Source organism: Cyprinus carpio, chromosome B10, assembly GCF_018340385.1.
Source record: "Cyprinus carpio isolate SPL01 chromosome B10, ASM1834038v1, whole genome shotgun sequence".
NCBI lineage: Eukaryota > Metazoa > Chordata > Actinopteri > Cypriniformes > Cyprinidae > Cyprinus > Cyprinus carpio.
In genome coordinates this window covers 10436498-10452543 of record NC_056606.1, presented here as the reverse complement: position 1 = coordinate 10452543, position 16046 = coordinate 10436498, and the positions used below count along the sequence as shown (strand labels likewise).

Below are 16046 nucleotides of genomic sequence, written 5' to 3'. Positions count from 1 at the left end.
CTTTTGTGTGCAAAGAAAACAAAAATAACAAAATGTATTCCTGTAGCATCATAAAATTATGTCACACTGACTATTTTTTAACAATGTCCTTACTACGTTTCTGAGCCAGGGAACGTTTCAGTTGTGTTGCTGTCTATATGCAGGGTTAGAAAGCTCTTGGATTTCATTAAAAATATCTTAATTTGTATTCTGATGATGAATGAAGTTCTTATGGTTTGGAACGACATGAGGGTGAGTAATTAATGACAGAATTTTCGTGTTTCTGCAAGTCGATCTGAACAGACAACAAAGTGAATATAAAAATTGGACCGAATTTTCATGCAAACAGGCCTTCAGTCAAAGTTTTGGACATACCTACTCATTGTCTTTTAGATCACAAGACACATTTATTCAGGTGTATCCAAACGTTTGACTGATATGGTTTATATGAAAGAGTAATAAAGTGATGAAATCACTTTTTGATAAAGATGGAAAATGGAAATAGTAAAAAATGCAACAACAACACTTTTGTGTAGTAAATATTAAATGCCCTTTTTAAGTATCACATTGTCTTTTTTTCAGCACAACATGAAGTCTTTCTTCTGAAAAAAAGAAAACTCAACAATTGTCTAAGTGTTATGACTCACTGCAAATCAAAAATCTGAAATCTCTCTCTCTCTCTCTCTCTCTCTCTCTCTCTCTATATATATTATTATTATTTTTTTTTTTTTTCAGAAATTCAATGCTATTTGCATTACTTTTATAGCACTAAACACATGTATGTGTGTATAAATAGTGTTGTGTGTTCCACAGTTATTATCAAGTGTTCATTAGATGGATTGCCTGAGGGAAGAAACTGTTCCTGTGTCTGGCCGTTCTGGTGCTCAAAGCTCTGTAGCGTCAACCAGATGGCAACAGTTCAAAGAGGAAGTGTGCTGGATGTGAGGGGTCCAGAGTGATTTTGCTAGCCCTTTTGCTCACTCTGGATGAGTACAGTTCTTGATTAGAAGGGAGGTTTGTACCAATGATTCTCTCAGCAGTCCGGACTACCCTCTGTAGTCTTCTGAGGTCAGATTAGGTAGCTGAGCTGAACCAGACAGTTACTGAAGTGCAGAGGACGGATGGTGGTGGAGTAGAACTGTTTCCACAGCTCTTGTGGCAGGTTGAACTTCCTCAGCTGGTGAAGGAAGTACAACCTCTGCTGGGCCTTTTTCACAATGGAGTCAATGTGAATGTCCCACTTCAGGTCCTGAGAGATTGTGGTGCCCAGGAACCTGAATGACTCCACTGCAGTCACAGTGCTGTTCATGATGGTGAGTGGGGGGAGAGCAGGGGGGTTTCTCCTGAAGTCCACTATCATCTCCACTGTTTTGAGTGTGTTGAGCTCCATGTTGCGGAGACTGCACCAGACAGCCAGCTCTTTAACCCCCTGTCTGTAAGCAGACTTGTCACCGTCCTGAATGAGGCCGATGAGTGTGGTGTTGTCTGCAAACTTCAAGAGCTTGACAGAGGGGTCATTAGATGTGCAATCGTTGGTGTACAGGGAGGAGAGCAGTGGGGAGAGAACACAGCCCTGAGGAGCTCCAGTGCTGATTATATGGGTGCTGAATGTGTATTTTCCCAGCCTCACTAGCTGCTGCCTGTCTGTCAGGAAGCTGTTGATCCACTGACAGACGGACGTGGGCACGGATAGCTGAGTTAGTTTGGGCAGGAGAAGGTTTGGGATGATAGGGTTAAAGGCCAAGCTGAAGTCCACAAACAGGATCCTCACATAAGTCCCTGGTCTGTCTAGATGTTGCAGAACATAATGCAGTCCAATGTTTACTGCATCGTCCACATACCTGTTTGCTCTGTAGGCAAACTGAAGAGGATCCGGTAAGGGTCCAGTAATGTCCTTCAGGTGGACCAGCACCAGTTTTTCAAATGACCTCATGACCACAGACATTAGATCCACAGGCCTGTAGTCATTTAGTTCTGTAATTTTGGATTTTTTTTGGGATGGGGATGATGGTGGAGCATTTGAGGCATGGAGGGACTTCGCACAGCTCCAGTGATCTGTTGAAGATCTGTGTGAAGATGGGGGCCAGCTGGTCAGCACAGGATTTCAGACAGACTGATGTAACACAATCTGGGCCAATCTGGGCCTATGTGTGTGTGTGTGTGTGTGTGTGTGTGTGTGTGCGCGTGTGTGTGTGTGTGTGTGAGTGTGACTGTATCATTTGTTTCTATTTGTATTCCTTGGATAAAACATCTGAGCCAAAATCGATACTTAAATGAAACATTACTGAGTACTCGATTAAGTCTCCTGAGCGATGAAAGAGCAACCACTTGGTTGCAGTCAAATTTTAGCTCTGGGTATCTATGTCCTACAATCTGCAACACTAACAAGAAAGAAAAGAGTTAAAGCACTGTACCAGCTTGATATGGTTAAACTGAAGTTAATTAGCTCATTATATGATGTTGTGAAAGCTAATGTATCAGTAGCATGACAGTGGCAGCTGCAGCTCACAGTATGTGAGTTACTGGGGTAGATCATCAGCCCGTGCCCCCTCATATACCCACAGTTCACAGTCAGCTTCTGCTCCAGGCCTGCTGTCGACTGTATGTAAACACAGTCCCTTGTGACCGCGTAAGGACTGCAGTATGATTTGCAAGTGTGAGATGATTACAAATGCTACAAATACATGGCATGCTGTTTATGCCATAAAAAATAAACTGGCAAAGCTTTGCAGTGTTTTTCAGGTTTCTTACTTGTAGTCAGTTTCTTTGTGAATAGCTGTTACACATGTTTTTGCCTCGTAAGCAATTTATTGAGCCTGTTGGCTGCAGATATATATTCCTATTGTCATATCTAATTTTGCCAGCCACCTTCAGAATGCTTACAGAGGCATTAAGTCATTTTGATACAGCCCATGCGTTTTTGCGCAAGTGCATTTATTTTGGATATTATACTGCCATCCTGTGGTTGCTTACGTGTACTCTCCCTTTCCTTTGTGGCTGGTTTCCAGCGAAATCTGCCCAGAGTCCAGGGGTCTCATTTATAAAACTCTCCGTAGATTTCATCCTAAAAGTGCACGTATGCACAAAAGCTAGATTTTGCTTACCCACAAAATTTTTCAGATTTATAAAACCATGTGTACGCCAGAACCTGCGCAAAAATCCCTTTAAATATCTCAGTCAGGGGAAGATTTGCGTAAGTGAATCTCCACCCTGACTCCTCCCCGAAATCACCATATATGGAGCTTACAACGCCTAGTTTTAATATGCAAAACCTCATCTGCATATCATTTCCATGCATATTCCCATCCACGTGACACCATATTTAACATCGTTAAAGGTACAAGACGGAAATATGAGATACGGAGTATAAATGCCATTTTTATTGCTAAAAATCATCCAATATTATTGTTATGTTTTAGCATATATATACTAAAATCCATAAAAACAAAACTGTTTAAAATAGTTCTAGTAAAATAGTTAAAATAGTTAGTAAAGTAGTAATGCAGTTTTGCTGATAAGGTGAACATCTTTTAGCTACTTTTAGTCTATATTTATTGCAGTGTAAATAGAATTGTCTCAACTCAGCGTTTCATTATACAAAAGCAAAAGTTAAAATTTTAATAAATGCCAATAATTTTAGAAATAATTTTAATTTTAGTAATGACAATAAGATGCTCTTATAACAAAGTGAGTAGTATTTTAACAGGTGTGCAGTTAATTTATGAAACAGCAAGGGGCAGCATTTTACACATAATCTAATACAGAGCCTCTGTGTTGTCAGGCAGTCATGCTGTGTACTGTACAGTGCAGCTGTGAGTGTACATATTAATATAATCTATAAACTGCTAATGAGCTGTCATACTTTTCCAATGTAATCCAAGAACTTCTTTACATTCACTGCATGATCATAGACCTGACTTAGTTTAAACACCTAACTGACATCTATTTGGTCTACAGTTTTGATCTTTAAGGCATTCTTTGTAATTTATGGATTTTTGGTTATTTATTTATTTTTTATTTATTTTTGCTCATACTGTTAGAGTTTCAGTAGATGAGTTCATAAAATAAACTTATACAATTAAAAAATAAATAAATAAAATCACATGCATATGTAGGAAGAACATCACTATCTCTCAGATCTTGCCTAAAAATACCATATGCCACATTTATCTCCATGGAAACCATCTGCACAACCTTAACACAGAGGATTTATATATTTAAACTCTCAAATAACCTTTTCTGAAAATAAATATGTGCCTATAATCAAACTGATGCACATAATTGTTTTTGATGCAGTTTCGCAGGAGACAAATTCATTTCACTTCTTGTACATGCCAGTTTTGTTTGCTCTAGCATGTTCTGTCTTCATGTACATTCTTTAAAAGACCTTTAAAGTTCATCAGACTAAGCATTATGCATCCCTCCAGTCAGTGGCACACCCAGTTAGAGGTCACATATCTGCCTGGTGCAGTAAAGAGTCGCCTGATCTTCCCTCACGTGTATTTCAGTGTTATAACAAAGTAAAAATGCAACTTCTAAAGGGCATATACAATGACAATGATTTAAAGGAACAATACTATAGAAGTCATTCGATTTTAATGAAACTTGGCAGCAATGATAATAATGTAGTCTATTGGTTTGAAGTTACTAACATTGATTGTAAGCTACTCATTGCAAATAAACCACAAATTGGAGACCTACTTTTAGCGAGAACACATTAAACAGGCTCAGTCCCGCCTGAAGTATTGCTAGAAAGCCTAGTAGCAACAGTACAGTGACTAGCAGAGACAAAATCTCTGTCAGCGCGAATGACACTTTTTCTGCCATTCCGATATAATGCATTGGTCTCATAACTAAATTATTCGTAATGTTTGTTTCAGGGGCTCGTAAACTCCTCAGCGAGCAAATCTGAGCCTGACAACGATCGCCTCAGTAAGAGCTGTGCAACATCGACCCGACGGAGGCCTTGTGCTGTGGGTCAGCGCGCATATGACAAGAGAGAAGGAATTGATAGATGGATGGAGAAACAAAGAGGGAAAGTGAGAGTGAATGGCGGAAGTGTCATGAAAATGGAGGAAAGATGGGTAAAGGAGGAGAGAGATGGAGGGGAAGAGTGCGAGAGATGGACAGGGATGCTGGGGATAAAAATAAACTGCAGGAGGAAGTAGATTACGTAAAAAAGGACGAGTGATTTAAAAATTAAAGGTGGAGACGTGCACTGTCAGCTTCGATCTGCTGTTAAAAGGAGAGAGAGAGAGAGAGAGAGAGAGAGAGAGGGAAAGACAAAGAGGCAGAAGGAAAGAGATAACGTAAGATACCCTAAGTTAGAGTATTTAGTAGATGTTTATGTTCACTCTTCAGGGAAGAGAAAGAACTGCTGCCAACCAGACAGAGTCTGTGTCTTCACTCCAGTGTGTTTAACATCTGGCCTCTGCAGCAGTACATCTGGACAGGCAACAATTTAACAGCTGTTTCTTAGTCTTTAGTCTCAGTGGATACTCTGTGAGAGTCTCATATGAACCTTTTCTTACTTTAGTGAAGAATGTGTGTAATTTTTAACAAATTTGGTGAAAATGTCCCTGAAGGGGAGACAAATTTTCCTTTTGAAGATGTCCTTGGTCATAAATTATGGAAATGCAAATTATATATTAAAGTTTTTGAAAGAAGTCTCTTATGCTGTGTTTATTTGAACAGAAATAAAGTAATACTGAGATATCATTATGAAATAAAAATATTATTTTCTTTTTTAATATATTTAAACAATTAATTTATTCATGTGATGGAAAAGCTGAATTTTCAGTGTCACATGATCTTTCAGAAATTATTCCAGTATGCTGATTTGGTGCTCAACAAACATTTCTCATTATTACCAATGTGGAAAATAGTTTAATATAGTTTTCAGCTGTTTCATAATTTGTTGAAACCATGATTATTTGATGAATAGAAAGTTTAAAAGAACAAAATTTACTTGGAAAAACTTTTTAAATGTTTTTATTGCCACTTTTGATCAGTTTAATGCATCTTTGCTGAATTATCTAATAATTACTGACTCCAAACGTTTTCATGTCTTGCAAAGTTTAAGCATATTGGTTTACCATGCTCTATTAAACATTTGTTAAACTCAAAAGATTCAGATCATCAAACAAATTTTAATAGTAATCAAAGATATTGCAAGTAAATACAAAATGCAGTTTTTAAATGATGATTTTATTTATTAAGGGAAAAACGCTGTCCAAACCTACCTGGCCCTTCGTGGAAAAATTTGGAACAGTGGTGAACCTTCCCAGGAGTGGCTGGCCTAACAAAATTACTCCAAGAGTGCAACAATGGATCATCCAGCAGGTTATAAAAGAACCCAGGACAACATCTAAAGAACTACAGGCCTCACTTGCCTCAGTTAAGGTCAGTGTTCATGATTCAACAACAAGAAAGAGACTGGGCAAAAACGGCATCCATGGGAGAGTTCCAAGGCAAAAGCCATTGCTGACCAAAAAGTCATTGCAAGACTTTTGGGCAAATATTCTGTGGACCGATGAGACAAGTTAACCTTTTTGGAAGGTGTGTGTCCCATTACATCTGGCATAAAACTAACACGGCATTTCATAAAAAGAACATCATAGCAACAGTCAAACATGGTGGTGGTAGTGTGATGGTCTGGGGCTGCTTTTGCAGCTTCAGGATCTGGGTGACTTGCAATAATTGATGGAATCATGAATTCTGCAGTCTATCAGAAAATCCTGAAGGAGAATGTCCAGCTATCAGTTTGTGACCTCAAGCTCAAGCGCACTTGGGTTATGCAGCAGGACAATGATCCCAAACACACCAGCAAGTCCACCTCTGAATGGTTCAAGCAAAACATAATTAAGGTTTTGGAGTGACCAAGACAAAGTCTGGACTTAAATCCAATCGAGATGCTGTGGCATGACCTTAAACAGTCCATTCATGCTCCAATGTGGCTGAATTAAAACAATTCTGCGAAGAAGAGTGGGCCAAAAAATTCATCCACAGTGATGTGAGACTCATTGCCAGTTATCTCAAACCCTTGATTGCAGTTGTTGCAAAGGGTGGCACAACCAGTTGTTAGATTTAGAGGGCATTTACTTTTTCACGTAGTGCCAGGCTGGTTTGGACAGCTTTTTTCACTTAATAAATGAAATCATAATTTCAAAATTGCATTTTCTATTTACTCGGGTTATCTTTGTGTAATATAAAAATTAGTTTGATCTGAATCATTCAAGTGTGACATATGCAAAAAAAATTAAGCCAAATATAAAAATGTATTTTATTTTTGCTGGGGCAGGGAAAGTTTAAATTTAAACCAACCAGCCAGTAGCAAGTTCTTAATGTTTTGCCAAAGAGAGGAGGAGTAAGAAAGGGAAAAAAGGAGGCATGTGTTCATAGCTAAATGTTTCTATTTGTGTGTGTGTGTGTGTGTGTGTGTGTGCAAAAAAAGGACAGAAAGGACGGCAAAAGAACAGAGAGAAAGGTCGTACATCAGGAAGAAAGCTGACTGCTATCTCTAGAGAGAGTTCAGTCCAGGTGATTCTGAAACAAGTGCGTCCATCTGTGTGCCAATGTGCGTGTGTGACCCTTGCAGATTGCTGAATGCCTCTGCGTCTGTGGGTGTGTGTCTGCGTGGCTGCCTCTCCCTCCTCAAAATCACACAGACTCAAACACACCTCCGGGACACTGCAGTCAGGTGGACTCTGCGCTCATACACATGCAGTACTGTTCCGTTCTCATATCTTCTGGTTCCAGTTTATCTTTCCATTAAAAAGTCAATTAAACCAGCCAAGGTAACCATGGTTGCATACGCATGAAAACCTCAGTTTGCTTGTGCAAAGTCTGTAATCAGAAAGATGGTCACCAGGTTTTGTTCAATTAAGATGAAACATTCTGCAATGAGCAAACTGCATTATGGAAAGAAATCAGCTACATAAACTCTCTGACCTAATGCACTTCTTCATTGTGAGACAGAATTTGCATAAAAAATAATTTTTGATCAGTTATAAATATCCTTCTGAGATCAAACAAATAACAAAGAATTTTTGATAAAATAGGAAAATAATTTAAAAATTATTATCATCATTTGCTTAAGTAGATACATTTTTAACTAAGCTATTTTTAGGTTCATTTCCCTTAGTGGTGCAAAAATTATTCACTGCAAATGTCAACATCTTTTGATGCTGGTATGATAATACTACCTTCTAATTTAATAATGATATAGTAAAAAAAATAAAAATAATAATAATAATAAAACTTCTGCAGTAATCAATAATACTTTAATATTCTACAATAGTGGTTGGTCATTCTGGTATATTAAAATGTCATATGTCCACTATAATGCACAAAGCATGAATCGCTGATTGTCAAGTGGATATATATACACAAAAACTGATTCAGACTGCAGTGTATTTTCTGATTTTTATTCCCAATTCTACTAATGGACTGAAGTGCAAATCTCACTCTTGTGCACATATGAATACACATGCAAGCGCACATGACCTGAGTTCATTCTCCCACACACATACAAACACACGCTAATTCAGGCATATTTTTTAAAGGTCATGGAAAGGCCATATGTTTCAGTCTTTTCTCTCTCTCTCAGCTTCTTTCTCTCTTTTTTAATTACTTTTGCCTTCTTTAGATAAAAGGAAATATGTTAGAGGTTGGGTCCTGCTGGTATTGACTGCGTTATTGCCGCAAGTTATTATGAACCTCAGATACACACACATACACTCGTATCATCAACAGCTGAGCAGGAACAGAAGGCCGAGGTGGAGGAGGAGGACGTGAACAGGCCTGAATAAATTCAGGATGTTGTGAATGTTTCACATCTAATGTTCCATTTACATAAGATGATGCTGAGAGAAACATTTGGCACCTCCACAGCTGCTGGAGCCAAACCGAAACTGAATCACTGAGAAAATGCTGGAGTCTGAAAAGAGACTGAAATTCAGCGAGTGACAGAGAAGGAGGTAAAAGATAAGGAGAAAATGTGCGAAGGAGGGAAAGAGTGTGGGAGAGTTAAATTGCATTGGCATTGCTGTCAGACAGATGGTAATAAACTAGTGTCAACTAAAGAGTTTGACTGAAACCAGATGGAGAAAGAAAAACTTTTCTGGAAACAAGTAAATAAAAAATATATAACATTAGATAAATAACAGCATAATAAAGCACCCTGACTAATATTAGTTCCCATTACAATTTGTGAAAAACCTTTCAATTCAATGTCTAAACCTCTCAAACATTTTTTAATTTCAATACTACAAATGAAAATGACTCATTCTGAAGTGTAAGTTTGTATATTTCTATGTGTGTAGCACCTTCCACTCTGCATATCAGAGGGGATTAATATCATTCAATAACATGTATTTTACTCTTTTTCTCACACAAAATTATTGTTTCTTTTTTTAGAAGACTTTGGATATAGCATGTGAATTCTATTATGATACATTTATGGTGTTTTCTTTTCAATTTGGAGCTTGACAAATCCAGTCCCTTTCATTTCCATTATAATGAAAAGAGCTGTGCTTCTTCAAATATTTACCTTTTGTGTTTCACAGAAGAATGAATGTCATACAGGTTTAGAAACAACATGAGGGAGTCAATAATGCCAGAATATTCTTATTTTGAGTGAACTATCCCTTTACTGTAATGTGACACTGAATAACTGAGTCACTCTCCGAAATCTCTTTCTCTTTTTGTGAGTGTGTGTAGTACATCTCGGTCTGCACTGTTCTGAAGTGTTCTGTTTCGAGTCCTTAGGCAATTGGACTGTGAACATTGCATCAGTGATATAATTCATAAAAATCTATTAAAGGAGCAAGAAATAGGAGAGGTCGAGCTGTAGATGCAGTGAAGTTTGTCTCTGGTCACGTTCACACAGCAGCACAATAACCACATCGTATAACTGAACTCAAACCTGTGGCCTTATGTGTGAACGGAACAGTTCTGAACAACTGTCTGTCATGTTTTAGTGTAAGAGACGCTCTGTGCTGCACATACATGTCTAATGTTTTTCAGGTTTTCAGTAACTTACAGAGCTGTGTCATCTAAAGGTTTAGATTCAGTCACATGCTGTCGACTGTTAATTATAATATGGAACTTTTGTTGTGTCAGATGTGGAAAGACTGCCATTTTGGACATACAGTGGTGGCCAATATTATTAGAAGACTAGTATTTTCACCAGCTAAAAAAATTATTAAGTCAGTTATCTTTTGCTATAGTGTGTCAGTAGGAAATATCAGTTTACATTCGTTAGCTGGTGAAAATACTAGCGCTCTAATAAGTTTGGCCACCACTGTAGTCATTTTTCATATTTACTTCAATTACTGTTGCTATGGTTACAGGTGATCGAATATTGGCTTGACTCCAGTTGCATATCTGAATATCTGAATCTAATCCCAGACACTGATAGTGTAAACATACCCTTTGATCAGAAAAAAGAGACCCAAAAAATGTTCATTCACCCTCATGTTGTTGCAAATCTTTACACATTCAACAGAGCCACCATGTTTTGTTTATTTTTGGAAGACTACTTTGCAGAGCACCTTTTTGAAGGGTTTCCATGTCCACTTATTATAAGCGATGCTTATTAAGCATCACTGGGCTTGGTGTTAAAACTTGGTGATCCAGTTTATAGAGTTAATAAGGTGGAAAGGTCACTGTGTGTCGCTTATTTCCAAGATAATTATCTTGGAGATAATTATTGGCTTTACTTCTAGTATGATCTGGCAACACTAATGAATCAAAACTTTCTTGTGATTTCTTGCACCACACATACAGAAAAGACACAACTCTGATACATGTTTAAATATGTCATTAACAACTACACTGTCCATCCAAAAAAAAAAAAAAAAAAAGGTACCACTTGGATTGGACGTGTAGTGTAGTTGTCCACTTTTCGTTCCATACACACTGCATAGAATTTCAGTAAATGCGGTTTACCGAACTGTGTGTCAAACCGAACAGGAGAAAATGTGAACTGACAACCAAATTTAGCTACACTGTGTCTGTCGCCTTTTATTTTTATTTATTTATTTAATAGATTTATTTGCAAGTGGAAGACAAGTTTAGAACACGAGGGTGAGTAAATGTTGACAGAATTTTCCATTTTAGGAATGAAAACACAGTAGATATGGTATATTGTATGTATAGGTATTTCATCCCTCTTTTTGTAATGTTCTTTGCCAGGTAAACACTCAATCTGGTACAAAACTCCAAGTGTGTCTGCATCAGTGTTGATTCCTCCAATCACAAAGGTTCACATCAGCTGTTGTATGGATGTACTGTACACTCACATGTGTGCTACAGTACTTCTGCAGATAACTGGGAAAATTCACAGCATGTCAAGGAATATTGGCAGGATTGATCGACCCTGTACTCTTTTAAAATGTCAAATGCTCTTTCTCTTCCCTCAAGAGGCTCATTCTATTGGAGTTGTAAAACTGCAGTAACACCAGCATAGCCATGTTGTCACTCGTAATCACACACATACACACACACACACATGCCCTGCACTTAAACAAACACTTACACCCTGCCATGTGCTTGACTGACCTTGTCACTTGCACTCACGGTTGCTAATGGTAACAACAAAACAGCTTCTGACTGGGTGTTCAAGGGCAACAGTATTTCTTCCTGCAATGTTCTTGATTTTTTCCTCCAGTCATAGGAAGAATGTTGTGCTGGAAGATGTGGAATGTGCCAAATATGCAGCATGAATTGATGGATGTGTAAAATATAAGTGTAAAATAATGCATTTTTAGTGCAGAGCAGTAGGGAAGGCTCAGAAATTCATGAAACTCAACATCAGATTATCTGCTCCTGCAGGGATGAAGGGTCATCATTAACCCATTAATGGGTTGACTGAGGTAAAGTGCAGTCAGCTAGAATAACCATGATGGATGTATACAGACACTCTCACACACTTTATTCACTGAGCTTTCATTACATATGACAAATTCATTCTTAAACAAGTTTAGCCAGAGGGCTTTGAGCATCAGCCTTCTAAAATGACAGAACATGACTTTAAACTTTGGGATTATTTGGGAAAATAGTCCTTTTTGTTCTGTTTTGTATAAAGGTGATTATGGATGATTTGTTTGCAATTTTTTATCTCACATTTGAGGAAAAAAAGGTTAGAATTAAGTGATATAAACAGAATTGTGAGATAGAAACTCAGAATAATGGGGAAAAAGTAAAAATACAGAGTTTATATTTCGCAATTTTGATCTTCTTTACCCTCACAATTCAGATTTTACATTTCACAATTTCATTTTTTTTTTGCCATGAAAAAAACGGTAATTGCATATTTTTATTGCACAATTTTGACTTTTTTCACAATTCTGAACAAAAGACTGAATTGAGGGAAAAAAGTCACAATTTTTAATTTTTATTATTACTTTATTAATTTTTTAAAAATTGTATGGAATGGGATTACTTAGTTTTGTACTGTTCTATTTAAAATTCTATAAATATCCTGGACTGCCATTTCATTCCATTCTACTAAAGATTCTCTTAAATTATATTCTATTTCATTTTGTTTCCATTCTTTTTCTGCTCTGCTCTACTTAATATTTTATTCTGCTAAAGATTCTATTCTATTGAAGATTCCATGTATAGGGAAGAACAGAATAGAATTGTATAGAAAAGTTATCCTACTCTATCATGCCAAAATTTCATTATGTTGTTCTGTTATTGTTCTATTCTTGTTAAGTTTCTGTTCTATTGTACTAAATTCTGCTAATGATTTTATTCAGTTCTGCTAAAGAAAAAACTATATTACATTAAGTATTCTATTTGAATCCATTAAAGGTTATTTTATTGTGTTTAAGTTTCCAAACTACTCTAATGTATAGATTCAATCTATTATAGATTTAATTTTATTAATGATATGTTCAACTTTGTCCTATGCTACTTTGTTCAATATACAGTTGTATTCTGCAAAAGATTGTACTGTATTGTATTGCATTGTATTCTGTTCTACTCTAACCAAATCTTTAGCAGTTCCTTCAGAGTGGAAGGGTTATCTACTATTTATCTGCTGCTTTATTTATTTTTATTCACACAACCTCAGATAACACTAAGATAAGCTCAGAGCACATAAATACAAAATATTTAAGTCAGAGCTTCCTTTCCCAGCTTTAGTGCTCTGTGGTCTGCTATAGTGGTCTAGAGAGACTGGTTTAAATTCTATACTGTGGCTCCAAATCCTCTTTAAATTAACTTCCTACTCCCCTGTGTATATGAAGAGTATCTATCTGTGAGGAAGATATAATGAAGGAGTGGAGAGATAGCGGGGTTCATCATGCAGTGAGCAGTAAGGTTCCGGCTCTCTGCACTCGGTGACAGCAGATAAACAGCCACTGCTTGGTTCTAGCATCTCCACGGGCCCCGTCGGCATGGAGACGAAACCATGCAGTGCTTTTTCTGCTGACACAGTGCTATGGTATGGTAGATAAGAGGGATGAAAGAGAGAAATGAAGATTATTGCCAAACAAAGAACCCAGACTGCTCTTCAAAGAAAAAAAAGAAAAAATTGACAAAAAGAGGAGTTTTCCAAAGGACCTTAAAGGAGGTGTAAATGTGTGCTGATGAAAGATTCCAGGTGAAGCATGAAAGAGTGAGGTGTTGGAGCTCCATACCAGTATTGGTGTATCTTACTGTTTGGCGCTATGATACACAGCTTGAAATATCAAAAGAGAAACAACAGATAAATAAGCAAACACAGTCAATGTGAATACAGGTAAATTTGGACACCTTTAAATTTTTTTACATTGTTTTAAAATATGATGCCAAATGGCTCATGTCCCTAGAAATAATACCATTTAAAATAGCTAAATTTCTCCTCTACACTATACAAAGGAAAAACGAAGGAATATTAATAACAAAGACTTTGCATGGAATGTATTAAAATGAAATATTTTAATGAAATGTCATATTAAAACAAAAACAAATACTTTATTTTAAATATAATATAGAATAGAATAGACAGACATATTAAATATAAGGATATTAAAATCTATCACAGCTGTCACAGCTTTTACAGTTAATATAATGTAAATAAACACTTATATGAATATAATATTTATCTAAAATAACTTATAATAAATATATTAAAATCTTTATTTGGAAAAAAATAATATTAACATAAAATCTTTATATTAAATATGTACTATAACAAAAATGTTATTAAGTATTAAATAAAAATAATAAATACTAATAAATATAAGGATTATATTGAACATACTATTACAGTATTTATAATAGTATTTATTGAAAATGATTTTAAAATAAAATCTTTATATTTAATATACTAAAATAAAAACATTAATAAGAAATACTGAAAACATGTATCTTATCGTAAATAGAAAATTACAAACTCATACTGAATATATCATTGCAACACAATTTTTATAGTAAATATTAAAAACTAAAATATTATTAAATATATTAATAACAAATACTTTGTGAAAAATATAATATTTAAAAAACTTAATATTGAATATAACAGTAAAATAAATTAAATATAATGAAAAAAATGATACATTTATTATAAATGTAATATTTAAAAATGTTTAAAATATGTTGAATATAATATTAAAAACTATCTTTGAAAAGGGGGGAAAAAACTCATATATTGTCCCATTTTACCTGTACTCACCATTTTGTTTCCTTTTTTTCTGTGAGTTTGATGTTAATGCAGGTGTCTTACCTTTGCTGAGGGTTCCCGAGACAAGCCTCTGAAGGGACTGAATGAGCTTTAGCACTCCCTGTCTGCAGCGGCTGGTACAACCAGCCATGATGAGAGAGAATCCAAGGGTGCACAGACAGCCCCTACAACAGCCTAAACACTGCTTTCACCAGCAGTGCTCACAGACGAGATGTACGTCCCATACGAGCCTCTCTGTGGCCTCCAGAGTGCTTCTCACGCCACCTCTCGCTCATCCAGTCCCACAAGAGCCGCGTTTTTAACAGTGGGTTCCAAGTCCAAGAATGAGATGAGCAGGATGCCCAGACAACACACACACACACCTTTCGCCCACTGTCCTCACACAAACTCTCAAACACGCACAAACACACACAAGATGGTCACAAAGTGCCTAAACCTGTTTTCCTCTGCCTCTGTGCCAACCGTATGAAGTATAAAAGGAGAGATGGTGAAACAGCCGACTGCCGCGAAAGTTAGAAGGGGAAAAGTTGGTGAGCGCTGCAGGCTCAAAGCTCAGAGACCAATCTGATGAATTATTAAGGGGATGGCAAGAACCCACTGCTGCGCTACACGGACTAAGAACTGCTCGGAGGAAGTTGAAGGTCCATGGAGACAAAAGAGTGGCTTTCCTTTTCCTTGTTGATGCTTCTCCTGATTACGCCTCTGCCTCTCTCTTCCTCTAGTTGTATGTGTGTGTGTGTGTGAGTGAGTGTGTGTGTGAGTGTGTGTTGTGTGGTGTTGTGGCAAGAAGTCTGTGGTCCGCTGCAGCGTTTCCGACTGCTCTGTGCTGCTGGACAGATCCCTGCAGCATAAAACAGAAGACTACTGCTTTCTCTCTCTCTCTCTCTCTCTCTCTCTCTCTCTCTCACTCAGGAAGCATCTCTTGCACACCTATCTTACACTTGCCTTGTAGTAGCTGAGCTAAAATATATTAGAATCTATTCTGTTGTACCCTGTTCTGTTTTGCTGTACTCTATTTTTCTCAAGTATATGCATTAGATTCCCTTCTATGATAGTTTCTATTTATTGTATAACCCTCTGTTGTAATCTACTCCATTATGTTAACAAATAAATTATATTAAAATCTGTTCTTCTGATATATTAATCTGCATCATATTCTATTCTATTCTATTCTATTCTATTCTATTCTATTCTATTCTATTCTGTTACATTCTGCTGGATTCAATTCCATTCTGTTCCATTTTAGTGAACTTTAAGATTATGCATTAACTCTCTATTAACTCTATACTTATGGTTTATATAATTATATTTTATTCTTTAGTTCCTTTTATATGTCATACTATTATGTTAAAGGTTATATTCAATTAAAAAATAAATGTCTGCTCTATTT

The 16046-nt window shown here is 36.6% G+C and overlaps 1 protein-coding gene across 1 annotated transcript in view; it reads right to left on the bottom strand.

Moving 5' to 3' along the window:
• LOC109072493 (Kv channel-interacting protein 1-like) overlaps positions 1-15508 on the bottom strand; it is a 33141-nt gene extending 17633 nt beyond the window's left edge. Inside the window, exon 1 of the mRNA XM_042732464.1 lies at positions 14699-15508. Coding sequence (XP_042588398.1) covers positions 14699-14786 — 88 coding nt within the window. The 5' untranslated portion in view covers positions 14787-15508. The remainder of the gene's footprint in view (positions 1-14698) is intronic.
• Positions 15509-16046: the final 538 nt, after the last annotated feature.